Source organism: Phoenix dactylifera, chromosome 1, assembly GCF_009389715.1.
Source record: "Phoenix dactylifera cultivar Barhee BC4 chromosome 1, palm_55x_up_171113_PBpolish2nd_filt_p, whole genome shotgun sequence".
Taxonomy (NCBI): domain Eukaryota; kingdom Viridiplantae; phylum Streptophyta; class Magnoliopsida; order Arecales; family Arecaceae; genus Phoenix; species Phoenix dactylifera.
The window spans coordinates 21,225,279-21,246,346 of record NC_052392.1 but is presented as its reverse complement, the minus strand read 5'-3'; the positions used below and the strand labels follow the sequence as shown (position 1 = coordinate 21,246,346).

Genomic DNA, 21,068 nt, shown 5'->3' with positions numbered 1-21,068 from the left:
CCATTACTTCCACGATAGAGCGCCCCACTGCTGAATCTTAAGCTTTCTCAATAGCGTAGCCTGGTCCCTTTAAACAGAACCCCAGCGCATCAGCTATAGACCGAGGACTGTTACCGAGACCCATATCCCCCTAGCTAGATGTTGGGACTTTTCCTCACAAGTAGTTGTTTTGGTCGAAGAAATGAAATCGAGTTCACAGTTAATGTTTTGCTGGTGGTTGGGTGCTATGATAACATGGACTATCTTGGCATAGCATGGAAGAGAACACATACTACTCCTATATGCTAGGAGATCCTGAGATTCCCAGTACTATCTGGTAATCAGTAATATGTGAACTTCATTACTGAGAAGTTATGTATCCATAACATCCTGAATTTTAACTTCATGAAATTGAATTTTCAGCATGTTTTTATCCTCTCCACCCCCCCAACCTCCCTCAAAAACAAAAACAAAAAAAAAATACCCACATTTCCTCCCTAATTTTTCCCTTCTCTTGTTGTTCCTTAATCCTAGTTCTACTTGCCATACCACCAATATTCTATAACAAGCAGGTTCAAATTTGTGGCCGGATAGCATTGGTGAAACGCTTGTCAAACATAAAGCTAGGAGCACGCCTAATCTGATGCAGGCTAACCCTGGAACTAATGGTTTTGGGTGGAGGAAAGCTGGGAAAAATATTTCACCTTATAGCTAATATGATGGGGCATATATCTCTTCATGTGAGTCTCTTAAATTTCATGTTGCTAGCTGATTATGTTCTTGTAAGTGGCAGGCATCTCAGTACGACTTTACTACATCTCTTCCACCACTTACATTTGACACCATTGGTGGACACTAATTTTTCCATTCTAAGCTCATTTTGGCAAGCCTGGTGGATTATGTATAGCTTGATACTGAATGATGAGATCATGTTGTTCAGAATTTCGTATGCTTGCAATCTGGAAATCAGCGGTAACCTTGAACTAGGTCAACAAAAAGTTGCAGAGTTCAAGCTTAACCTGGGAGGATGAATCTACCACCATGCTCTAGGAGTGTATCAGTTAATAGTTTGTCATGCAAAGAAACATGAATTTATACAAAATCAATAATTCGTAAAGAAGGGAGTTATCTTAAACCAATTCCTAGCCTCTTAAGCCTTCAGTAGGAATCCAAAATGTAAACAGTGCATTGGCTTCCTCCGACCCCTCTCTTCAAAAGAAAAAAAAGAAATCAAATTTGCTGCTGCACCTCCAATTGCAGGCAACAAAAAGAAAATTCAGAAATGCAAAAAAGTGAAAACAATTCCAACAATGAATAGATTATTCTTTGTGAACTATGAAAAAGCAGATTCATAGGCTTGATTCAGCAGAACAACAAGCTTATCATGACTAACCCAGAGAATCTTTTAATCCACATAGCAAACCAATGGTCTCTGTTCTTGCTTGAGTTGATGCACAATTTGTAGACATTAGACACTTGGGCTTAACATGTCTCTTCATAACTCTCCCCCTCCAACAACCTAATTTGGGGAGGTCTTGATTGATATGGGTGATCATTGTACCGCAAATAGTGACTAGGAACCATGTCATGCCCATTTAGTTGCTGCAAATCAGACTTTCTTAACTAATTTCTTTAAAAAAAAAAAGATTTTCTTGATCAATATATCTTCAAAAACTTGCTGATAGAACACTGTTGGACAAATATAACATAGCCCTGAGGGAATGAAAACATCTACTCTTTAAAAGTCATACATGTTCAATTCCAGAAACAGCAATCAAAGATTTACAGAAAAAAGGGAGCTATTGGTGCCAGAAACAAGTAGGAAAAGTTCAGACTGCCTCATAAGGCTATGGGGCTGCTCTGTCACACAAACTATCCCTCGTGCTGGCGTTGCATGATGTAATTGGTGTGACTCAAGCAGTTTATTGTGATTAACAAGGTATTGGTTGAATTAGGATGAGCCATGCTGATAGATGTCAGCATGAGGAACTTTTTTGTGATCCTTCAATGCTGACCCTGGATTACTAAACATACAGCAGTTGATATTATAGTCCTAACAAAAAGTTCCCTCTTAAGCTGATGCGGTCATTAATTGCCACATTTGAAGAAAAAGAGGCTAAGTTACATGCCCAACAGTTTGCGAAGCTGCCAAACAGTATACATTATGTAGGCTTCAAATTATCCACTGCTGAGGAAATACGTATTGCCACGAATGAACTTGCCTCAAGTACTTGGAAGCAGCCTATATATACACACCTAAACTAGAGCACCAGGGAAAGCATTTTAAACAGCTATCTGCAACAAGTAACATAAAGTGTCCTAGGAGGTCTTCTTGCTGCAAGCAGCATTTCCTTCACCCTGAATAATATTATATGGATAAGAATGAGCATAGGGAGTATATGTTTGGGACTATCATGAATATTGAGTGATTAGTTTCTCATACCTTGGCATAGTCTATTATAACTTCACCATCCGCCAGAATATAAGGAATCAACTTCCATGACCTACCTCTGTTTCTCGTAGAACATCCACTTGAAGCTTGTAATGATTCAAGACTGTCCTAAAGTCTAAATAACCAGGTCGGCTAAAGAGCTTGATTATAAAGATCTCTTTGTGAAAGAGGAAGTTTTTACACAACTCAACCAACATGAAAAAAGCCCCCTCGTATTCATTGCAGTTGGTGGGCGAATATCACGCTCCCATCTTTGAAGAGCTCCCAGGAACTCATCCGAGCTTAAATTTCCATCACGGTTTGCATCAAATACATGGAAAATAATGTCAACCACATTGTCGCTCGCAGTGATACCACAAACCTGATATGATGGAAGTAATTCATCAGTACGACTGCACAAGAGGTATCATCTCGATGCCTGAAAAAGCTTGGTCTCATTACAAACAAGTAAAACCTCCAAGTGAAATGCATTAATCCAAACAGACTGATTGGCAAGGGAAGAGGTAATGGAATGACAGTAAACAACTTCAAAAATATTAGTCACTGCACTCCACCCAGGTCTTTTCTTGATGGGATTTTTGAAGCCATGTTTTGTCATATTGTTATTTTTGGTAAGGCACCCTTTAATGGGGGCAAAAACCTGACATGTATCTGAACCAGATAAACTTGCCTGTACAAAAAACCTTGTTTTACTCAGAAATTGTGGAAGGTTATATAAAATTTATTGCTGAAGTTTTCATTAGATAGTTCCGCTTCTGAAAAATGCCGCATCATCTGGATGTTAATCTGACAGGCTTTTATTTGACGTCAGGCATTCAACTTGAACCGTAAAACTGGGAAAGGAAACAGGGAAACAGATATTCGTACATGGGATGCAGCTCGCTGAAAATCCTGCTTTGTCAACAGACCATTAACTCTCCCATAGCTAAAGATAGCCACAGCCAGCGGTTGCAAAGTTTTGCGTAACTCGGCAAAGGACTTAAATTCCTGAAGTTCCATAACCAAACAAATGAGAAACCATCACAAGGTTAAAAATGCAAACAAGCAGTGACAAGTGTCTGACCTCTAAGGTAATACGTGCATCTTTGAGATGTGGGTGATTGTCCAACTCATCTACACGATCAAGGAACTTGTTTACACTACTAATGTCAGCAGAAGCAACCATAGACAATGCAAAATCCTTGGCAGAAATAGTTCCTCTTGATTTATAGTCATAATGAGCAAACTCCAAGTTCACTATCTATATATATGTAAAAGAAAAAAGAAAAAGGAAGGTAAAGTGAGAAATGACCCGAAGTATAAGATGATAGCATCAAAAACCTCAGAGCAGAAAACCTAAATACTAGAGCCCATGTGCATTGATGGTGGGCACAGCAGAGAAGATCGTCTTTAAATAACTTTTTAAACCTTAAAGTTTTTAGATATTATCAAGAATCTATTCAAGGCAATTGAGATAGAACATCACATTAAACATATAGAATTCTAGGTGAATTTAAGAGTAATTAGATCATATCATGGTATGCTGTACCGGTCAGTACCGAGCGTACCGTACCGGTATGCCAATATCAGTACGCCTGGCGTACCGCGTACTGCATACCGTACCGTACCAACACTCGGTATGCCTATGCTAGTGCGGCATTGGTATGAGTCCAGTAACAGTACGGCGAACCTTGAATCATGTAGTTCTAAAACTTTGGTCAACAACTTCAGCTTTACCAAGCATCACTAATATCACGAACCAAAATGCAACAGAAAATTTAATTTGCTAGTCCGTGAGAGATGATAAACACAGGCAGCACCCAAATGGGGTTCATCCTGCTCCAAAATTGTTGTTTTACCAAGCATCACTAATATCACGAACCAAAATGCAACAGAAAATTTAATTTGCTAGTCCGTGAGAGATGATAAACACAGGCAGCACCCAAATGGGGTTCATCCTGCTCCAAAATTGTTGTTTCATTATTGATCTTATTGGACAGACTTATCAAAATCAAAACTAACTGAAACCTAGATATAAAAATTAAGCCCTGGTTAAATTGACCGCCATACATTGGTCTAAACATATTTCATACCGGAGTGAATCTATCCGTTAAAGTGATTTTTTTATTATGAATAGTATTTGGATGGGTCTTCTAAAGTTCATCTAAACTAGAGAAATACAGCACATATTAGTACTGATTGTGTTAACACCTGTGAGTCACTCACTTCTTCCCCTAAAATTATTTAATTGAGACCCTTTAAGCCCAATCTTTGCGGCTCTGACAAATAGTAGAATCTAGATTAGGTAAGAAAGACTCAGGTTTGCAACTTTTGTTGCTGACTTCGAAAATCTTGTTTTAAGTCTGGTTACTGAGGGAAGAAGCATATGGTGGTTGCTTCACCATCAGATAATCAAATACCCAGTTCACATCTCTGTCGTTATGCATAAAATGGTAGGATCCATTCAATAGCACAAGTTTTCTTCTTATTACTCCAATTGATATAAGTGACATACCAGAGAACCAACTTACAGGCCTATTTTGACTGCAGAAATGATAACAAGTTAAGAACAATATGAAGTTCCTCAGAATTTCATGGTCTGAAAGAAGAATGCATCTTTGATGTATCCTACCATATGTCCAAGACTGAATTTTGGTATTATATCCTGCCATAACTGAATTTTGTGTTTGCATCCTTAAACAGCATCCATAAAAAGTAAACAAAGAACCCATCTTACCTTTTCAATCAACAGTAGAAACAATTAAATTTTAGTATGTTTGTCCCCATAAAAAGCTGAAAACAGGATACAAAATATGCAACTTCTTTTAGTTATATGCGTAGCTAAATTTACATAGCCACAACCATGAGCCTCAAGGATGTGTAAGAGCTTGAACTTAAGGATTGAGGAGAGAGAATTAAGCATGCAAAACCATTTTAGATTATGATCCCATTATATTAAATTCACAATTAGGAATGTAACTTTTAAACTACAGAACAATGATAAGAATCATAAGATAATTATAGAAGTAAATCGGTCAGAGGACAACAAAACTACCTCGTCATGCAAGTCTCTCAAAAATTGAACAAACTTATCATGTTGAAGACATCCGTTGCCATCTTTGCCAAAAAAATATTCAACAAGGCCCCCATCTTCCACAGACTTGCTGACTTTAAGACCAGTACGTAGTCCATCCCTATGACTGGCTCCTTGCCTATTATAGGACCGCATTAGCGCCATAACCTTCTTAAATTCCTCCATTTCTATCTCTCTGTCAGGTACATTGAACAATAAATATCAACGGAATGACAAAATAAAAGAAAACCTAAAAGAAAGTTTCAGGACCCCTTTCAACCATCAACTAATAAATATTGTTGACCGTATCTGCTCATGTGGCTCAGGTCTTAATATGGGCTAGAAGTACCAAACTGCATTTGAATGAAAAAGCAAACAAGAACATGTCAAAGAGTTAAACCAGCTGAGCTATGGGGAATGCAAAAGAGTTGAGTAGTCTGATTGAGTACAGGCCCAACATCACATAACAATTCATTGTAATTCAACTACATCCACTACCGCTCAGCCCCAAAGTTGAATTCCTTCACATGTAAAGAGGTATTTCATGTTGTATCCCCTGACAGGCTTACACCTTTGACTAAATTCATTCAGTTCCTTATCTAGAAACTGATACATTTCTACAGACTTGAATAAATGGTCATGGAATGAACCATGATTCACTGAGGCTCAAATTTCTGACAAATTGTATAAAGCACAGAAATATTAAGTTATGTTGCTGAAGACCAACAAGTGCCAGAGTGAAAGAGTGAAGAGAAGGGGAGAGACACGTGAGAAATATTTGTTTCATCTGCAAGAATAAATTAAAGAGAACATATTCATAGAAATCTTGGTGAGTGAATAAAACAATCACCCAACAACAATCACTAACACAATACCTCATGTGGAGAGAAAAAGCATTCAAGACAAAAATGATAAGAAAGCCACTTCGTGCATTTCACTGCCATGCTCATTTATATTTTCTTGTGATAACATGTTGTAACATGGGGAGTTCTCATTTTCTCAAGAATTTGGAATTCAAGATACAATGATGGACCATGGCCTTCAGAAAGATTGGCGTCCTTTTTCTTCATTGATGATTTGATATATTTTATAAACCTGATGTGATCATTTTCCATACTAAAATAACAATAAAATTGGTGTCACATGAATGTGCAATAAAACAAATCAGATAAACTTAAGCCAGAAAAAAACTGATTTACACAAAATTGACCTTACCCAAGGACGTAAAACATGATGTAATGACTCATACCCAGCCAAAAGAATTTAGGATTTTTTTGTGCTTCAAATTGCAATTCTCATGCTGTGTGTGCTAGTTGAACATAACATTTCGGCCAACATAAGCGGACTGTGATTCTAATGAAGAACTCAGGTATTTCAATAGACAATGACCATAACAAACAAGCCCATTAAAGTTTGAACTTGTTTTATATTCCCTCTCCACAATCTATTCCTACTAAGGACTACATGCTCTATTACTATAAGCTTTTCCAAATTTTACGAATTGGAAACATGCAGTAGAATTTGCAGAATAAATTTCATACATCTTATTGCTTCAATTAGAATGGTCAAAAACAATAATATTCAGTAAGTGATCTGAAGCCAATAAACTTTAAAAAAAAAATCATCAAGCATAGGTGAAACAAGCATATTTCTGGCAAAAAGGTAAATGATCAGTGGGAAACCAAAAGACCTAATATAAATGCATAGGGGTGAAATTATTCATGTCAATACATGAACATAACTTGAGTAAGAAAATGTATCATAAGATGGAGATTGTGCAATTAAGTACAATACCTACCCACTATTGTCAATGTCAAACATTTTAAATGCCACACTGAAACTTGATTCAGGAATGCTCAGCAATGTTACAAAGAAGATATACCTGTCACAGTGCAAAATAAAGACATCTTGTTCACAAAGATTTGAAAACTCTAAAAGTGAGATGTAAAACACATAATCTTAAAAATATATAGATGCATCACTTGAATTCCCAACATCTATGAATTGATTGGACTAAAAGATGGAAAGACAGGTCACTTACTCTGGGAATGATATAAGCCCATCATTATTAGTATCAAAGAGCATAAAAAAAGTTGATGGTGCACAATGTAAATCGCCACGATGGTGCTCCCCTCTTAGATTTCCTTCCCTCACCTTATCTGATTCGGATGGGGGAAATACAGGAACAACTGCTCTCATTAAATCTGCCGGTGTCATGAACATCTCCCCATCAGGACTCTGGAAAGATGCGAAGTACTCAAAAATCTAAAACAAAAGAAATTGAACAAGTACATGGGTACAATCAGATAATAATACCGCTGCCTAAAAAGAACATGTAACAAACAGTTTATCAACGCAAAAAATAATAATATCTATTGATTGAACAATCAGTAAGGAGAAATAATCCAAGTCAAGGAAAAAGAAAAACTGAAAATAACCATAAAACCTATAAACACAAATTTCATAAACACGAAATGTAGGGAAATGAAAGACCATTATCAGATATTTCCTTAAGAAAAAAGGTCATTCAATTAAAAGTCAACAAAAAACATCACTCCACTTATTAAGATGCCATAGTTGGAAAATCTCCTAAGTCCTGATGACGTAAAATGCAACATCCATTATTTGATAACCTCACTGTTCATCAGATTAAAGATTAGTTTTAAAGCAAATTTCTATACGAGTTCAAAAAGATGTATTCTACTCTGTTGAAAACAACTAAAGAAATAACTTCTATAAGAACCGATGCCATCATTAGAAAAAGGAATAGCCCAGTTGCATCAACTAATATCACTTTAGACATTACTTTTAAAATATTTCTATCAAAATCATAAACATCAGAAAAATTACAAATATTTCTTGGTTTCATCTCTGCTGACTTGAGAAAATATGTTATTTTTTTATTGTTATTCTCTAGTATTTCACATAATATTTGCGAACAATGGAAATTATTTAATTCTAAAAATATCAAATAAAATTTGACTGGGCAAATAAATGTTATTGTTTCTGTCATGACAGACTGACGGATATCCCAAACCTTACTTGAAACTAAAAGTCTGACAAAGTAAAATACCTTTTCAGGAGGACTTTGCATCCTAATCCGTTTCTCATAATTAAAGAACACCCTTCTTCGATATGAATCTGAGATAACAGAAAAATCAATTACTGCAGTGTATTGTGGAGATATAATATTTCTTAGTCAAAACTGTGATCGCATATTGAACTATGTGGAAAGACTGTGTGAGTGTGTGTGTGTGTGTGATGATGATTGGAGGGGAGGTTCTTTTTTTGTTTCTCTTTTGTGGTGAGGACTCATAATCCCCGTCAGCTCATTTGCCATTTGGATCTTGGAGAAAAAGATATATAATGAAGTTACAGATATAGTGAACATAGAAAGAAGGTTGTATAGAAGCTTACGAAGACCCATTCGGAAAAGGCCTATACATGGCTACCTTCAAAGAAGTCTCATCTTTTTTGAAGCAGATGGCCTGGACTACATGTGTGTCATAGCAGCTGCGCAGTATAACGAATACAACTTCCTACGGGACAAACTCTCCAAGAGGTACGGGCACGCCATTGCCAGAAGAAACATGTTATAATATATAGCTATAACTTGATCACTGAAAGATGATCCATCCTACAATGTTTACGCCCAAATTTGCGTTGTTTATAGAACTCTGCACCAGCGCCTCCCAATGCTTGGTATATAATGACAGATTTTGGTGATCACCTACAACATTAGCTGCACTATAAAACCTAACTCTCTCCCTCGAAAGGTAGAGAGATTTCACTGTTGCCTCCTCCATTTTCTCTTCCTCGACCATTTGATTACAAAAGTTTCTAACTTATTCTGCTTCCAAAGAAGCCTTAGGGCCAAATACTGACTTAAGCACTTAGTTCATCCTAGCTCTTGAACCTGAGTGCTTTCTCTTTTGGGAGCCTTTGTTAACAGTAAGTATGTCCAGTTTAAGCTGGAAATTCAACACACGACCAAATATTACTGTGGACGTTACCTTAGTCTACATAAGCATACCTTTTAGACAAGCAATAAGTACCAACAATTAGATCCAAAAAGCATAAGCTGATAAGGAAAGGGTCAACAATACATATCGGGCTTAACAAGTGACACTCAGGTATAAGTTCATAAGGACAAATTCCTAAATCTACAAACGGTCTGATACTTGGACACATGTCCAATGCCTGATATTCATACCCTACTCCTTGTCGAATAGACCTCATTGTAGGCTGATCTTGAAACTTAAGCTAGCCTGGGAGTTTAGGTTCAACTAAAGATTTCCAGCAAGCCAAGTTCATAACTTAGAGTGGGTGGGCATACTAGTTTCAGCTCAAAGTATATACTTTTGACATAAGCACCTTAAGATTATTAAACTACTCGGGGGGTGAAAATCCTGTAGAAATCGGGCCTGTTGGCCCATCTAGCTTCTATTTTCTAAAAACCTGTCTAAACCCAGCCCAGACCCTAGCATTTGGACTGCAGGAAGAAAATAACGACCTATGAAGATCTTTTTTGTCTTCCCACACAATAGGCTGGGTGGAGTTTGGTTGATACAGGAGGCCATGCTTAAATGGACAGCCTAATCCATGAATCCTACAAGATTTTCAGCTTAATCATATAGGAATAACCAGACCCTTAAAGTGCAAAACCAGATAATGCTAGGTCATAAATCTAGAGCACTTGGGATTTTAGCACTAATTCTGATTCTCCATAAGCAGGGAAAAAAAGAAAAAGACCTGCATAAAAACTAAGCTAGCTTTAAGAAAAGATTTAAGAAACTGTTGGATAGACATTCAAGGAGATAAACCAAACAAAAGTTGGTCACTATCCACTATGGTAACAATCACAATGTTAAACCAACAGTATCTATACGGCTCAATACCACAACACCTCTGAAAATATCCAACCCATTCTCCCAAATTTTCCACCGTTTTAACCTTTTTCTTGTCCATCAAGAAGCAATCTTTAAGACTAATTAGTAATTGATTAAACAAAATAAAAATTTTAAAGAAACACGACCAAGAAAGATAATAATAACAAAATTATTATAACAATAAAGAGATTAAAAAGAGAAACGAGAGAAATTACCTCCGAGGATGTACCTAGGTTTCTTTTGTTGAATCGAATCCTCGAAGACGAACTGCTGCTCCGGATCGCTCTGCCCCGAGGCAGCAGCGTCGGCGAAGATGACAGAGGATTCGAGAGGAGAAGACGGCGAGGGGAGGAACCACAGCCCGAGGCCCGATCCGCCCAAGGCGACGATCCCCGCCACCAAGGCCCCGAGTTCGCGGCTTGACGGCCGGCTGTCTTTCTCGCCGTGGGCCGCTCTAGCGGCGACGGAGAACGGGAGAGCGAACCTTGGCCGTAGGATTCCAGGTCTTCGAAAGATCGACACGCGGGACAACAGCAGCATTGCGATCGCAGGGAGATGAGAGTCAAGAGGAAGGGAGAAGACGAAGGATGGAGAGCTGACCAAGAAAAGCAAACCGTTTGGATTCGGAAACGTCGGCTGAATAATAGGCGGGGAATGGTTGCCTGGTGCCCTGAAGTAGTTGAACGCACGTAGGTTGGAGACTTTTTTTCTTGTTTTCTATCGTGGGCCAGATTGACTGTCCGATCGGCGACCTTCTTGTTACGAGATGGCGGTCGTTGACGTTTGAGGAACATTACTTTCCTATTTCATTGCAAGGTCGTTGGACATCTAAACTGTAGCCTCGCACCCATCAGTTAAAAAATAATAATAATAATAATAATAATAAAAGAGAGGAAAGAGCCGTATGCTTGAATACATCTCATAAAATCAAAAAATAAAATATATCATTAAAAATAGTCACATTATCCCTCCAAAGGGCTCCGCCTGCTACTGCAGCGTCCAGGACGATACTTGTATCCTGGGTGCCCCCACCCCCTGGCTTTCTCAAGGTGAACTTTGATGGCAGTGTATCAGCGGATGGGAGCTGCGGAGGTGTGGGATTTATCATTAGGGATCATGATGCCAGACTTGTGGCGGCAGGTGGACGCAGGATTTTTGACTCATCAGTGGCGACCGCAGAGCTTCAGGCGGCCTGGGAGGGTGTCTCCTATGCGAGGCGGGTACTTGGTGAGGGTCACTTCCTTCTCGAGGGAGACTCGACCACGGTGGTTGGGTGGATCCGGGGAGGGGGGTACTCAGTCGACGACCGGCCGCTGCTTCTCGATATTCGTAGAGCGTTGGGGGAGACTGCCTCCTACCAAGCCTCGCACGTATATCGGGAGGCAAACGGTGCGGCTGACTGGGTTGCTTCCTTCGCGGCTCATCATTCGGGAGATTTTCTTTGGACAGGCCACGATGCTGTGCCTGCGTCCTTGCGTAGCATTTTGTTTTCTGATTTTGTAGGCCAGCTTCACGCTCGTCATGTGTGAGCGGCCGATTTACCAAAAAAAAAAAAAAAAAGGAGCACCAAATCTACAGCTATGTTGGCTTCAGGATAAACATGAGTGCTGTCTTCCTATTCCATCGTTGCCCCTAAATTATTCTCAAGCTAAATGAATTCGACGCTAAGAATGAACTCTGCATAGCTAATACCTTTCCATACCTCTCTCGACTCGACTCTAGAGATAAAGATGTCATAAACCTAGCAACAATGAATCTGTAGTCAAGATCTCTAACCACAAACCATGCACCATCTCTACCACCACCATCAATAAAACTGTCATCGAAGTTCACCTGAAGGATGCTAGGAGGTAGAGGCTCTTAAGCGATTAAGAGCATCTGGGGCTTAGTTATTGCTAAAGAGGAGTCCCAAGCATCCCTCGTTGTCAAAAATTCTCCAACATTAGGTAGATGAATGATCTCCGATGTTGGTGATAGTGCCCTCTTCAAAATAAATATTGGTGGCTGAATGCTACTATTGAAAATTCAGACATTCCTAACTAATCAAATGTGCTAGGCTACATAAGAGGTATAGGACGCTTTGGTCATACAAACTGGAAAAAATAAAACCAAATATTTGTGATTCTATATATATCGAGCTGGAGGTTCTATTCAGACAATTTCCAAAAACATCCAGATTGATAGATAGTAATGTTGAGAGCCAACTAGAGTTTGCATAGATTTTTACACTTATGCTGCAACATAGAAATAGCAACCGCCTGAACTTCTTTTTCACCATATCACAGTTGCCAGGGAAACTGGTGGGCTAGGCCGTTTAGCCTAAACAATGCATCCCATTTTAAAGAAGGCTTGGGCTGTAAAGATCTCCACCAGTGGGCTGGGCTTTGTACTCAGCTACAAGGACCCAGAGTTAACCATCCGTTGCATTTTTTTTATTATCATTGATTAATGATATATTCCAAATAAAATTTCACTGGGAAGAAAAATATAAAATCAATGTATTCATGTCCATTAGAAATATACTCATTTTTCTGTGATTACTTAGAAAAGTTCAAACTGTTAGCCACCTGCTTGTTTTTGAGTGCTTGGCAGGGCCGATCCAACCCTTAGGTGATTGAGGCGGTTGCCTAAGGCCCGGCCCAAAAAAGGCCTACTCTAGAGAGTTCACTTTAGGCCGGCCCAGTGCTGGAAAAGCTTCAAAAATAAAACGGAAAGAAAAAAAGATCCCTCTTAGTGAGTCCGCCTTAGGCTTCTAAATGCATTGAGGGTGCTTGGTTGGTATTGATCCCGGAGAAATCTTATTACATTTGGTGGATGCCTTTTTGGAAATTTTTGTATTCATGACTTCATTCAAAAAGTCCCATGAAGGTCCTGCCACAATGCACGCCAAACTTGGACCAGATCAAACCTGCACACGTAGAGCCCTGTGACGCTTTAAACCGTGCTCCAATGAGATGCGACTGAACTTCCTATTTTTCCTTCTGAAAGACCATGGCAAATAGCACGTTGCATTAACTAGATCAAATGCACGCAGAGTCATGAAGATGTTTCTTGTAGTCTTTGGTCTTTTATGGGCTGCAGCAGCCAGTTGATTTGAGGTACATAGAGAATATGCTTAAGGAAAACCGCGCATTTCGCATGAACTATGTGAAACTAATGAAATAAGTTTGAGACCTAGAAGAGGTTGTAGTATTATCCAACTAGCGTGATTAACCCCAGAGACCTAGGCTCAACAGTTGGATAATATTCAAATTGGAAACTCGAGTATAACTTCTTCCCTTGGAATTTGATATTTTAATGTGCCTCGTGCTGAAAAAGTTTAACTCTGTTGCATCTACTTTACCTTCTTAAATGTCGAGGATGAAGATTAATTGGATAATATCTGTCTGGATCTTGCTTCATATTCAAATTTATTCAGATAAAAATAAAAATTCAAACATCCGACTAATATCATATCCGTCAAAGAAAAATAAACAACTACTTTACCCTTATCTAAATATCTCAGATTTTAATGTGCTTCGTGCTGAAAAAATTTAACTCTGCTGCATCTGCTTTACCTTCTTAAATGTCAAGGATGAAGATGAATTGGATAATATCCGTCTGGATCTTGCTTCGTATTCGAATCTATTCCGAGAAAGGGAAAAATCTATATAAAATTGTTGTGGTTCAAATCTGGCCTAGGGGTGACCATGTTGGAGGAGTCGGGGGAGCCGCTGGAGCGTGGAGGAAGAGGATGAGAGCCATCTCCTGCAGTCGGCGATATACCTGCACAAAGCCTCACGGATGTTTCCGGTAAGGGCTCTCCGACGATCAAGTTAGAGTGGAGGGTAGTAGGTCCAGCCAAAAGTCCCTTAGGCGTCACCTGTTAGGATTCTTTATGGTTCCGATAGGAGCGCTTAGATGGCGGAGGTATGGCCCATTCCCATCATGAGTGGGAGTGGCGCGCTGCCAGAGCCTGATTGTATTGCGCGATGGAGTCCGTTCTTGAGAACGGTAAGATGTTGACAGCCGTGACAGGGTTGGCCCATTTCCATCATGAAAGGAAGTGGCGTGCAGCTAGAGCTTGATTGTGGTGTGTGGTGGAGTCCGTTTTGGGAACGGTAAGACGTTGACAGCCGTGTCAGGGCATGGCCAGAGTAGCACGTCGTGGTAGCGTCGCAATATACGGCCACGTAGGAGGACGAAGGCATGCACATGGGTGCAGCCGCTGGCGAGGCCGAGCTCGTCGAGAGGTCACATCAGGCATTTGGCGAGGTCGGCTAGACGGGTGCTGAGGCCAGCCTAGCATCACAGGTTTCGAGGTGTGCTTGGTGGAGCGCCCCAAGCTCGAGGGTCGGAGTGTATTACTGAAGAGGGCGCCTCGAGCTCGGTTGGGGCAAGTTGGCGAATACAAGAGGTGCCCCGTGCTCGGTCGGACGAGTCGGCGAATACAGGAGGTGCCCCGAACTTGGTTGGACGAGTCGGCGAATACAGGAGGCGCCTCGAACTTGGTCGGGCGAGTCGGCGAATATCCGAGGTCGAAGGAGCTTTCGGTGGAATTCGATGTTGGGTTGATTCTGGGCCGGATCGAGGACACATCTGGTCGGTGTTGGTGTCTATTGGGCCGAAATTGGGTGCTCCTTTTGTTGTGAGCTGAACGATCCATTTTATCCCCTAAAAAATTATTAAATTATTTGTTTATTTAGTACAAGAAATGAAACATAGGTTACAAAATTTTGTAGAATAGATAAAATGTATCTTCTGTTCGTGTCCGCGTTTAGCCTCCTGCGGGCGATGGGGCCACTGAGAACAGGGGAAAAAGAGCGCATATGTGTTTTTCTCATCCTTCATCATCGGAGCTGATTTTGAGAAAAACGCGTTTTATACTCGTTTACCTATTTGGCTTTTTATATGCTCGAGCTTTGAAGGTTGAAAGTCAAGTAGCATCTTTTTTTTATGGTAGAAAGTCAGGTAGCATCATGTTGAGTTTTCTAGCCAAAAAGCAAACTTTTGACCAGATAAATTGCCCCTATAATGCATTACTTGGCTTTTTCACCTACATCCACCATCTCATTAGTTCTTGGTTTCATGACAAACTTTTGATCAAAAACTTTTGCATTTCCTATTTTTTGGTGTGAGTGTTTGAGTAATTATTTGAGCTAGATTTTTTGGTATGAAGAGAATAATTATTTAATTCAAATTTAAGAATTATAATAGATAATTCATATCATTCACTGGAAGGAATTAAGAGAAAGAGACATCCATCGGAAATGAATGAAAAAATAAAAAAAAATAATTTAAAATAATTTTTTGATTGGATATATTTGATAAATTAAATATTTTATTCAAATAAATGTGGCAGATGGTTTTATTCTGAATATCAATTCTTCCTCTTAGGTTGTGATCATCATTTAGATGGATTGGTTTCGATATTCTTTTTTTTTTATCTTTTAGTTTTATCTATAAGTTAGTGTGGACTACGTAACAAACATACCACTGCACCAAAAAAGAATCATGCAGATGGTTTATTCAGTGGTGAAGGAGGATTAGAAAGGAGAAGAGATACCAGTATGTTAGGAGAAGCACGACCATAACTGATTGTAAAATAGATCATCTAGAAAATGCCCATGAAATTTTTAATAAACCATATAAATATAAATTTTTTTTAATAAACTATGATTTATAATTAATTTTTAAAGGCTAGTTTCATAGTTGTGCAATAAAAACTTATAAATGCCTTTTCTTTTGAGGAAAAAAATCATAAGATATCCAAAAGCCACGGAGAAGTTCCAAAGCAAACGCAACACAAATCACTTTTGAAAAATCTCAAAAGAGCGAAAAGTAGGAGAGTGCTGGCAACCATACTCTTGATCAGGAAATGGGAAGGAAGCTGCAGGGATGACAAAAAGAGGGCGCTTTTGTGTGTTTCACTGGAAAAAGGGACCTAAGAGGAGCGTCTTCTCTTAGGTTTCTTCCTCCCGCGCCCGCCGCTTGGGGAGAAATCCGCTTTACTGAAAAAAAAACGAAATTCATTATATTTATTGTTTAGTCCTTCGGCTTCGCGGTGTTACAATGAATCCAGTGGATCATTCCCATGGAGGAGGTGAGGAGCGCACGAAAGAGAGTAGGCCTTCCACGTCACTTTGGGGGAAGCCCACCAAAGCAGGATTTCGGGCAGTAGCCGGGGTGGGGAAGCGCAGAATTTAGTTCATTGGCACGACCTTCCCGTAACAAAATGTCCTTTCACTGCGATGGCTAGAGACATCTGGAACTCCCATTTCACTTCCATAGCGCCTAAATTTATTCTTATTTTTTGGGAGTCCCTAGCTTCTGGCCATCTAAAGATAAATTTTGATGGGAGCTTGCCTGTTGGCGGTGGTTGGACGGGAGCGACTTTTGTTATCAAAGATCAGGCTGCTAGGGTGCTTGTAGTAGGGGGTGTCGTTCTTTCGAAGCCTCTGCTTTTGGGACGGAGCTCAAGGCAGCATTGGAGGGGCTTTCCTATGCGACACATATTCTGCAAGCTGGCTGTATCATTCTGGAGGGAAACTCGGGCTCGTTGATCGCGCGTCTTCGAGAGGAAGGGCGGAAGGAGGTGGAGCACCCGCTTCTAGACGATATGCGATGGATGTTGAGAGAGTACCGGGCTATTCAGATCAGACATGTCCTTCGAGAAGCGAACAAAACTGCTAATTAGGTCGTCTCGTTTGCTGCTCACCTTCAGAAGACTTTTTTTGGACTCAGCCGTCCTCATTTTTTTCTGCTTTGTGTAGTTTTTTTGCTTATAATGCAGTGGCTGTGCTCACGTTAGGGCAGTACGAGCAACTGATTCACCAAAAATAAAATATAAAATAAAATAAAATGTCCTTTGTTAAAATATCTACGCGGCAATCAAATGATTCAAATTGAAGCAGGGTGCGACGAAGTGACTCCGTTTGTAAATTCGGCTTCCTCCATGGGCAGTGCAGTCCGGCACAGTACGATTACTAAGCGCTCCACATGATGATGGCCTTGCATACGAATAGTAGATGCCGTACACGTGCCAACTGGCCAATGCCCATGTATGTCGGTATTCCCGCATTTGCTCTCGTAATCTTATCCAGAGGCACGAACACTTACTATAAAGTAGCAGAAAACCATGATCCCGCTCCGGCCTACGAGAAAGTACCACAAAGCTTTGGAGGCACGCTCCCTTAGCGATAGGGTTCTCATTAGACGTCGAGCAGCAGCGGCTCGGCAGGGATCCACCATGTGATTCCTCCACTGGCTGTCATGATCTTATCGTACGATTCACGTGGGCCGGACCCAGCTATGGGACTTGTATCACTATCATGCGCACGCCCATAAAAAGTGCCAATTGAACCCAAACAAGGGCAGATCCTATTTCGAAGTGCTTCTGAAGGGCCAAAAAACACTTTCTATTTCTCAAAAAATATTTTTAGATAAAAATAATATTTGATAAAATTTTCAGAAAGCTGTTTCAGCTTTTGCTGAAAGCTAAAAACAGATTTTAGAGAGAAGCTCCAATTTGAAGCTTTCCAAAAATAATGTTTTCAGCTTTGTCGAGAAGTTATTTTTTGGACCAAAATATCCCCATTTAAATTTTACTTTTTTCCCCAAAACCCTTATCTCACCTCTTCCTCTCTCACCCATCCTCTTCCTCTCCCTCTCTATCTTCTTCTTCCTCTCAACGTTGCCGCCTCTGTTCCTTCTTCCTCTTCTTTTTTTTTTCTTTTTTTTTGTTTTGGGAGCTCGTGGCTACCCACGGTGGCAGCCACCATGCCGGCCACTACACATGGTCGGCGACCCTTCTATATTTCAATAAAATAAAATAAAATAATAAATAAAATAAATAAAAAATAATAATGAGTGAGTGGCAAATAATTTGATCTAAATAAATAAATAAATAAAAATATTAGTAATTATTTAACCAATTTTATCACCTAGCTAGAAAATTTGTTAGAAGATAAATGGTCATTAGAAGGATGAAAAATTAATTTACACAAATAATTATAATATTTTATATATTTATTATTGTATTATACTATAAATATAATATTATATTACATTATATCATAATACATTGATAGTTATGTTAAATAATTTAATATTATATTAAATATTATATTAAATTATTATTCTATAATACATAATGATATAATACTATATTATAATAATATTATATTATATTACATTAATATTATATTATATCATATATTTATGTATTAATACGTATTATATTTTATTATGCTCTGTTGTATAATACTGGTAATGTCCTTTATGGTCATTTTGTCACACAAAAATACTTTCTCAGTTTGTTTATCAAATACATGTTAAAGTGCCACAGCACTTTAAAAATGTAGTTACCAAACAGCAAACAGTTTTTTTATAAACGCTCTGCTTCAGACAGCTCTACTTATAACAGCTCTACTTTCAAAAGCTCTACTACTAACAGCTCCCCCAATAGGGCCTAAGAGTCTAACAAAAAAGAGCTTCAAAGAAGAGATATAGTTTGTACTCAATTCTATTATGCAACCCGACTTATTAAGAGAAGAAATTAATATAATATAAGAGAGGAAATAGGAAGACAGAAAATAGATGATCAGAAACTTTTTTTTTTTTTTGATAAACATCTTGTATATATGTTTGACTTCCTCCGAGTTGCTCGTGAAGTAGTCAAAATAGCTGAATGACGCACCCTAATGGTAATACTTTGTGGGCAATCAAAAATCTCTGTTGGACCAGGCATATATTTATAGCGGTGAATGGGACCATAGACTGGATGGCTTCGTATGTGGCTAGTCATTTTGGTGGCACCCCGTGGATTGGAGATGACGAGCTGTTTAGAGCGCTTCGGAACCTTTTATTTTTTAACTTTAATAGATGTATTTATATTAGAAATGTATTAATCATCCTGTTCAGAAAAAAAAAGGAAAAAAAAAAAAGCCCAACACGTTGGTAGAAACTCAAATCAGACATATAGTTTGTAGTGGCTTTGGTATATCCATGTTAAGTTTAAACGCAACTTAGTGACAATAGATCCAAAATCAAAGCAGAAGATTGGGTCAGCAGTAAGTCAAAATTTTCGATCACAAGTGCTTTAGGCTGGACCGCACCTGATCGCATTGGTGATATGCAGTCTAGGGAGTAGAGATCGGGACCCCTCTTTATGCCTTTTGTACCGAGAAGCAAAATAAAAACCCACCCAGCCTGACAGCCGCTTTCTCAAATTGTGGATTTTGTCATCCTGCGTCTGCAAAATGTGGAACCAGTTCTCACAAAAAAATAAAAACTGAAATATTTTTCGCAAAAAACTAATGTCAGATCATTTTTATATATTTGATTGCTCATAAAAAATAACATATTTTAAAATAATTTATATTTAGTTGAACCTGCTTTCTTCAGAAAATTGCGTACAAGTATTTATGTCTTTAATAAAGAAAAAAATATTATTTTATTTAAAAATTTAAGAGCATTTTCGGAAAAAAAATATTCATTTTTGTTTGGGGGAAATTGAATTTTTTATATATCCCACATATTTTTTTTAATTCTAAAGCTACTTTTTTAAAAAAAAAAAAACTTCAATCAAATTAAAACATTTTTTTTTCTGTCTATCATTCATTCATATATATATATATATATATATATATATATATAATGTATATGAATTAATTTGATTAAAACGGAAAAAGAGAGAATATATATATATTTACTATATATATTGGAGATGGCTTCGGTGAGTTTGATCGGCATCTCTTTGCCAAGCTCAGAGGGGACCACCCAATACCTCGCCGAATAGATTATGACCTCCATGGAAATAGTGCGATGATCTCTTATTGCAGCTGGCTGGAAATTGAAACACTGAATGGGAGGGCTACACGCCTACACCTGCCAAAAGTGTTATTTACTATTATATTGGAGATAAGACTTCCTAGCTGTGTTGCGGACCGAACCTAAAGAAGGTTCCCAAACCTTGAGTATATGATTACGCTTTCCGCCCTCCAAAAAATAAAGCTTTGGAAGGACCAAAAAGTACTTTTTAATCCTCCAAAAATATTTTTGGATGAAAAAATATGTTTTTTGGTAAAAATTTCAAAAAGTTATTTTAGCTTTTCCAGAAAGCTAACAGCTTTCTGGAAGAAGCTCCATTTTGAAGCTTTCCGAAAAAGCTATTTTAAATTTTGTCGGAAAGTTGTTTTGTGGACTAAAATACCAATAATAAAATATAGCAATTACATATTTTGTCCTTTTATAAACCTAAAAATCTGCTGGAGCCGTAACAAAGAACCCTAGCCGTGGATCAGACTCCTTTCCCTGCAAGAAAAAATATTCTTGTTTCCTATTATTGTATTATATTATAAATATAATATTATATTATATTATATCATAATACATTAATATATTATGTTAAATAATTTAAAATTATATTATATTATGAAAAATTAATGTACGCTAATAAGTATAATATTTTATACCTTTATTATTGTATTATACTATAAATATAACATTATATTACATTATATCACAATACATTGATATGTTATGTTAAATAATTTAATATTATATTATATTATTATGCTATAATATACTATGTTATATTACTATATTATAATAATATTATATTACATTATAGTAATATTATACTATATCATAATTTATATATTAATAAATGTTATATTTTATTATGATCTATTGTATACTACCATGCAATATCTTT

General features: G+C 38.1%; 1 protein-coding gene across 3 annotated transcripts; it reads right to left on the bottom strand.

Annotated features, from left to right (window-relative positions):
• Nucleotides 1–852: 852 nt before the first annotated feature.
• Nucleotides 853–11,173, bottom strand: LOC120111687 (calcium uptake protein, mitochondrial-like). Of its 3 annotated transcripts, none has more exons than XM_039129498.1 (9): nucleotides 10,588–11,171; nucleotides 8,557–8,624; nucleotides 7,525–7,748; nucleotides 7,282–7,365; nucleotides 5,466–5,679; nucleotides 3,495–3,671; nucleotides 3,299–3,418; nucleotides 2,423–2,792; nucleotides 853–2,337 (listed from the first exon to the last, which is right to left on the bottom strand). In XM_039129498.1, the coding sequence occupies exons 1-8, from the start codon at nucleotides 10,910–10,912 to the stop codon at nucleotides 2,577–2,579; spliced, it is 1,428 nt and encodes a 475-aa protein (XP_038985426.1). In that variant the 5' UTR covers nucleotides 10,913–11,171; the 3' UTR covers nucleotides 853–2,337; nucleotides 2,423–2,576. The 3 variants fall into 3 exon arrangements, with proteins under 3 accessions (XP_038985426.1, XP_038985430.1, XP_038985436.1); XM_039129502.1 differs by having other exon boundaries at nucleotides 7,525–7,721; XM_039129508.1 differs by lacking the exon at nucleotides 7,282–7,365 and having other exon boundaries at nucleotides 10,588–11,173.
• Between the last annotated feature and the right edge of the window lie 9,895 nt (nucleotides 11,174–21,068).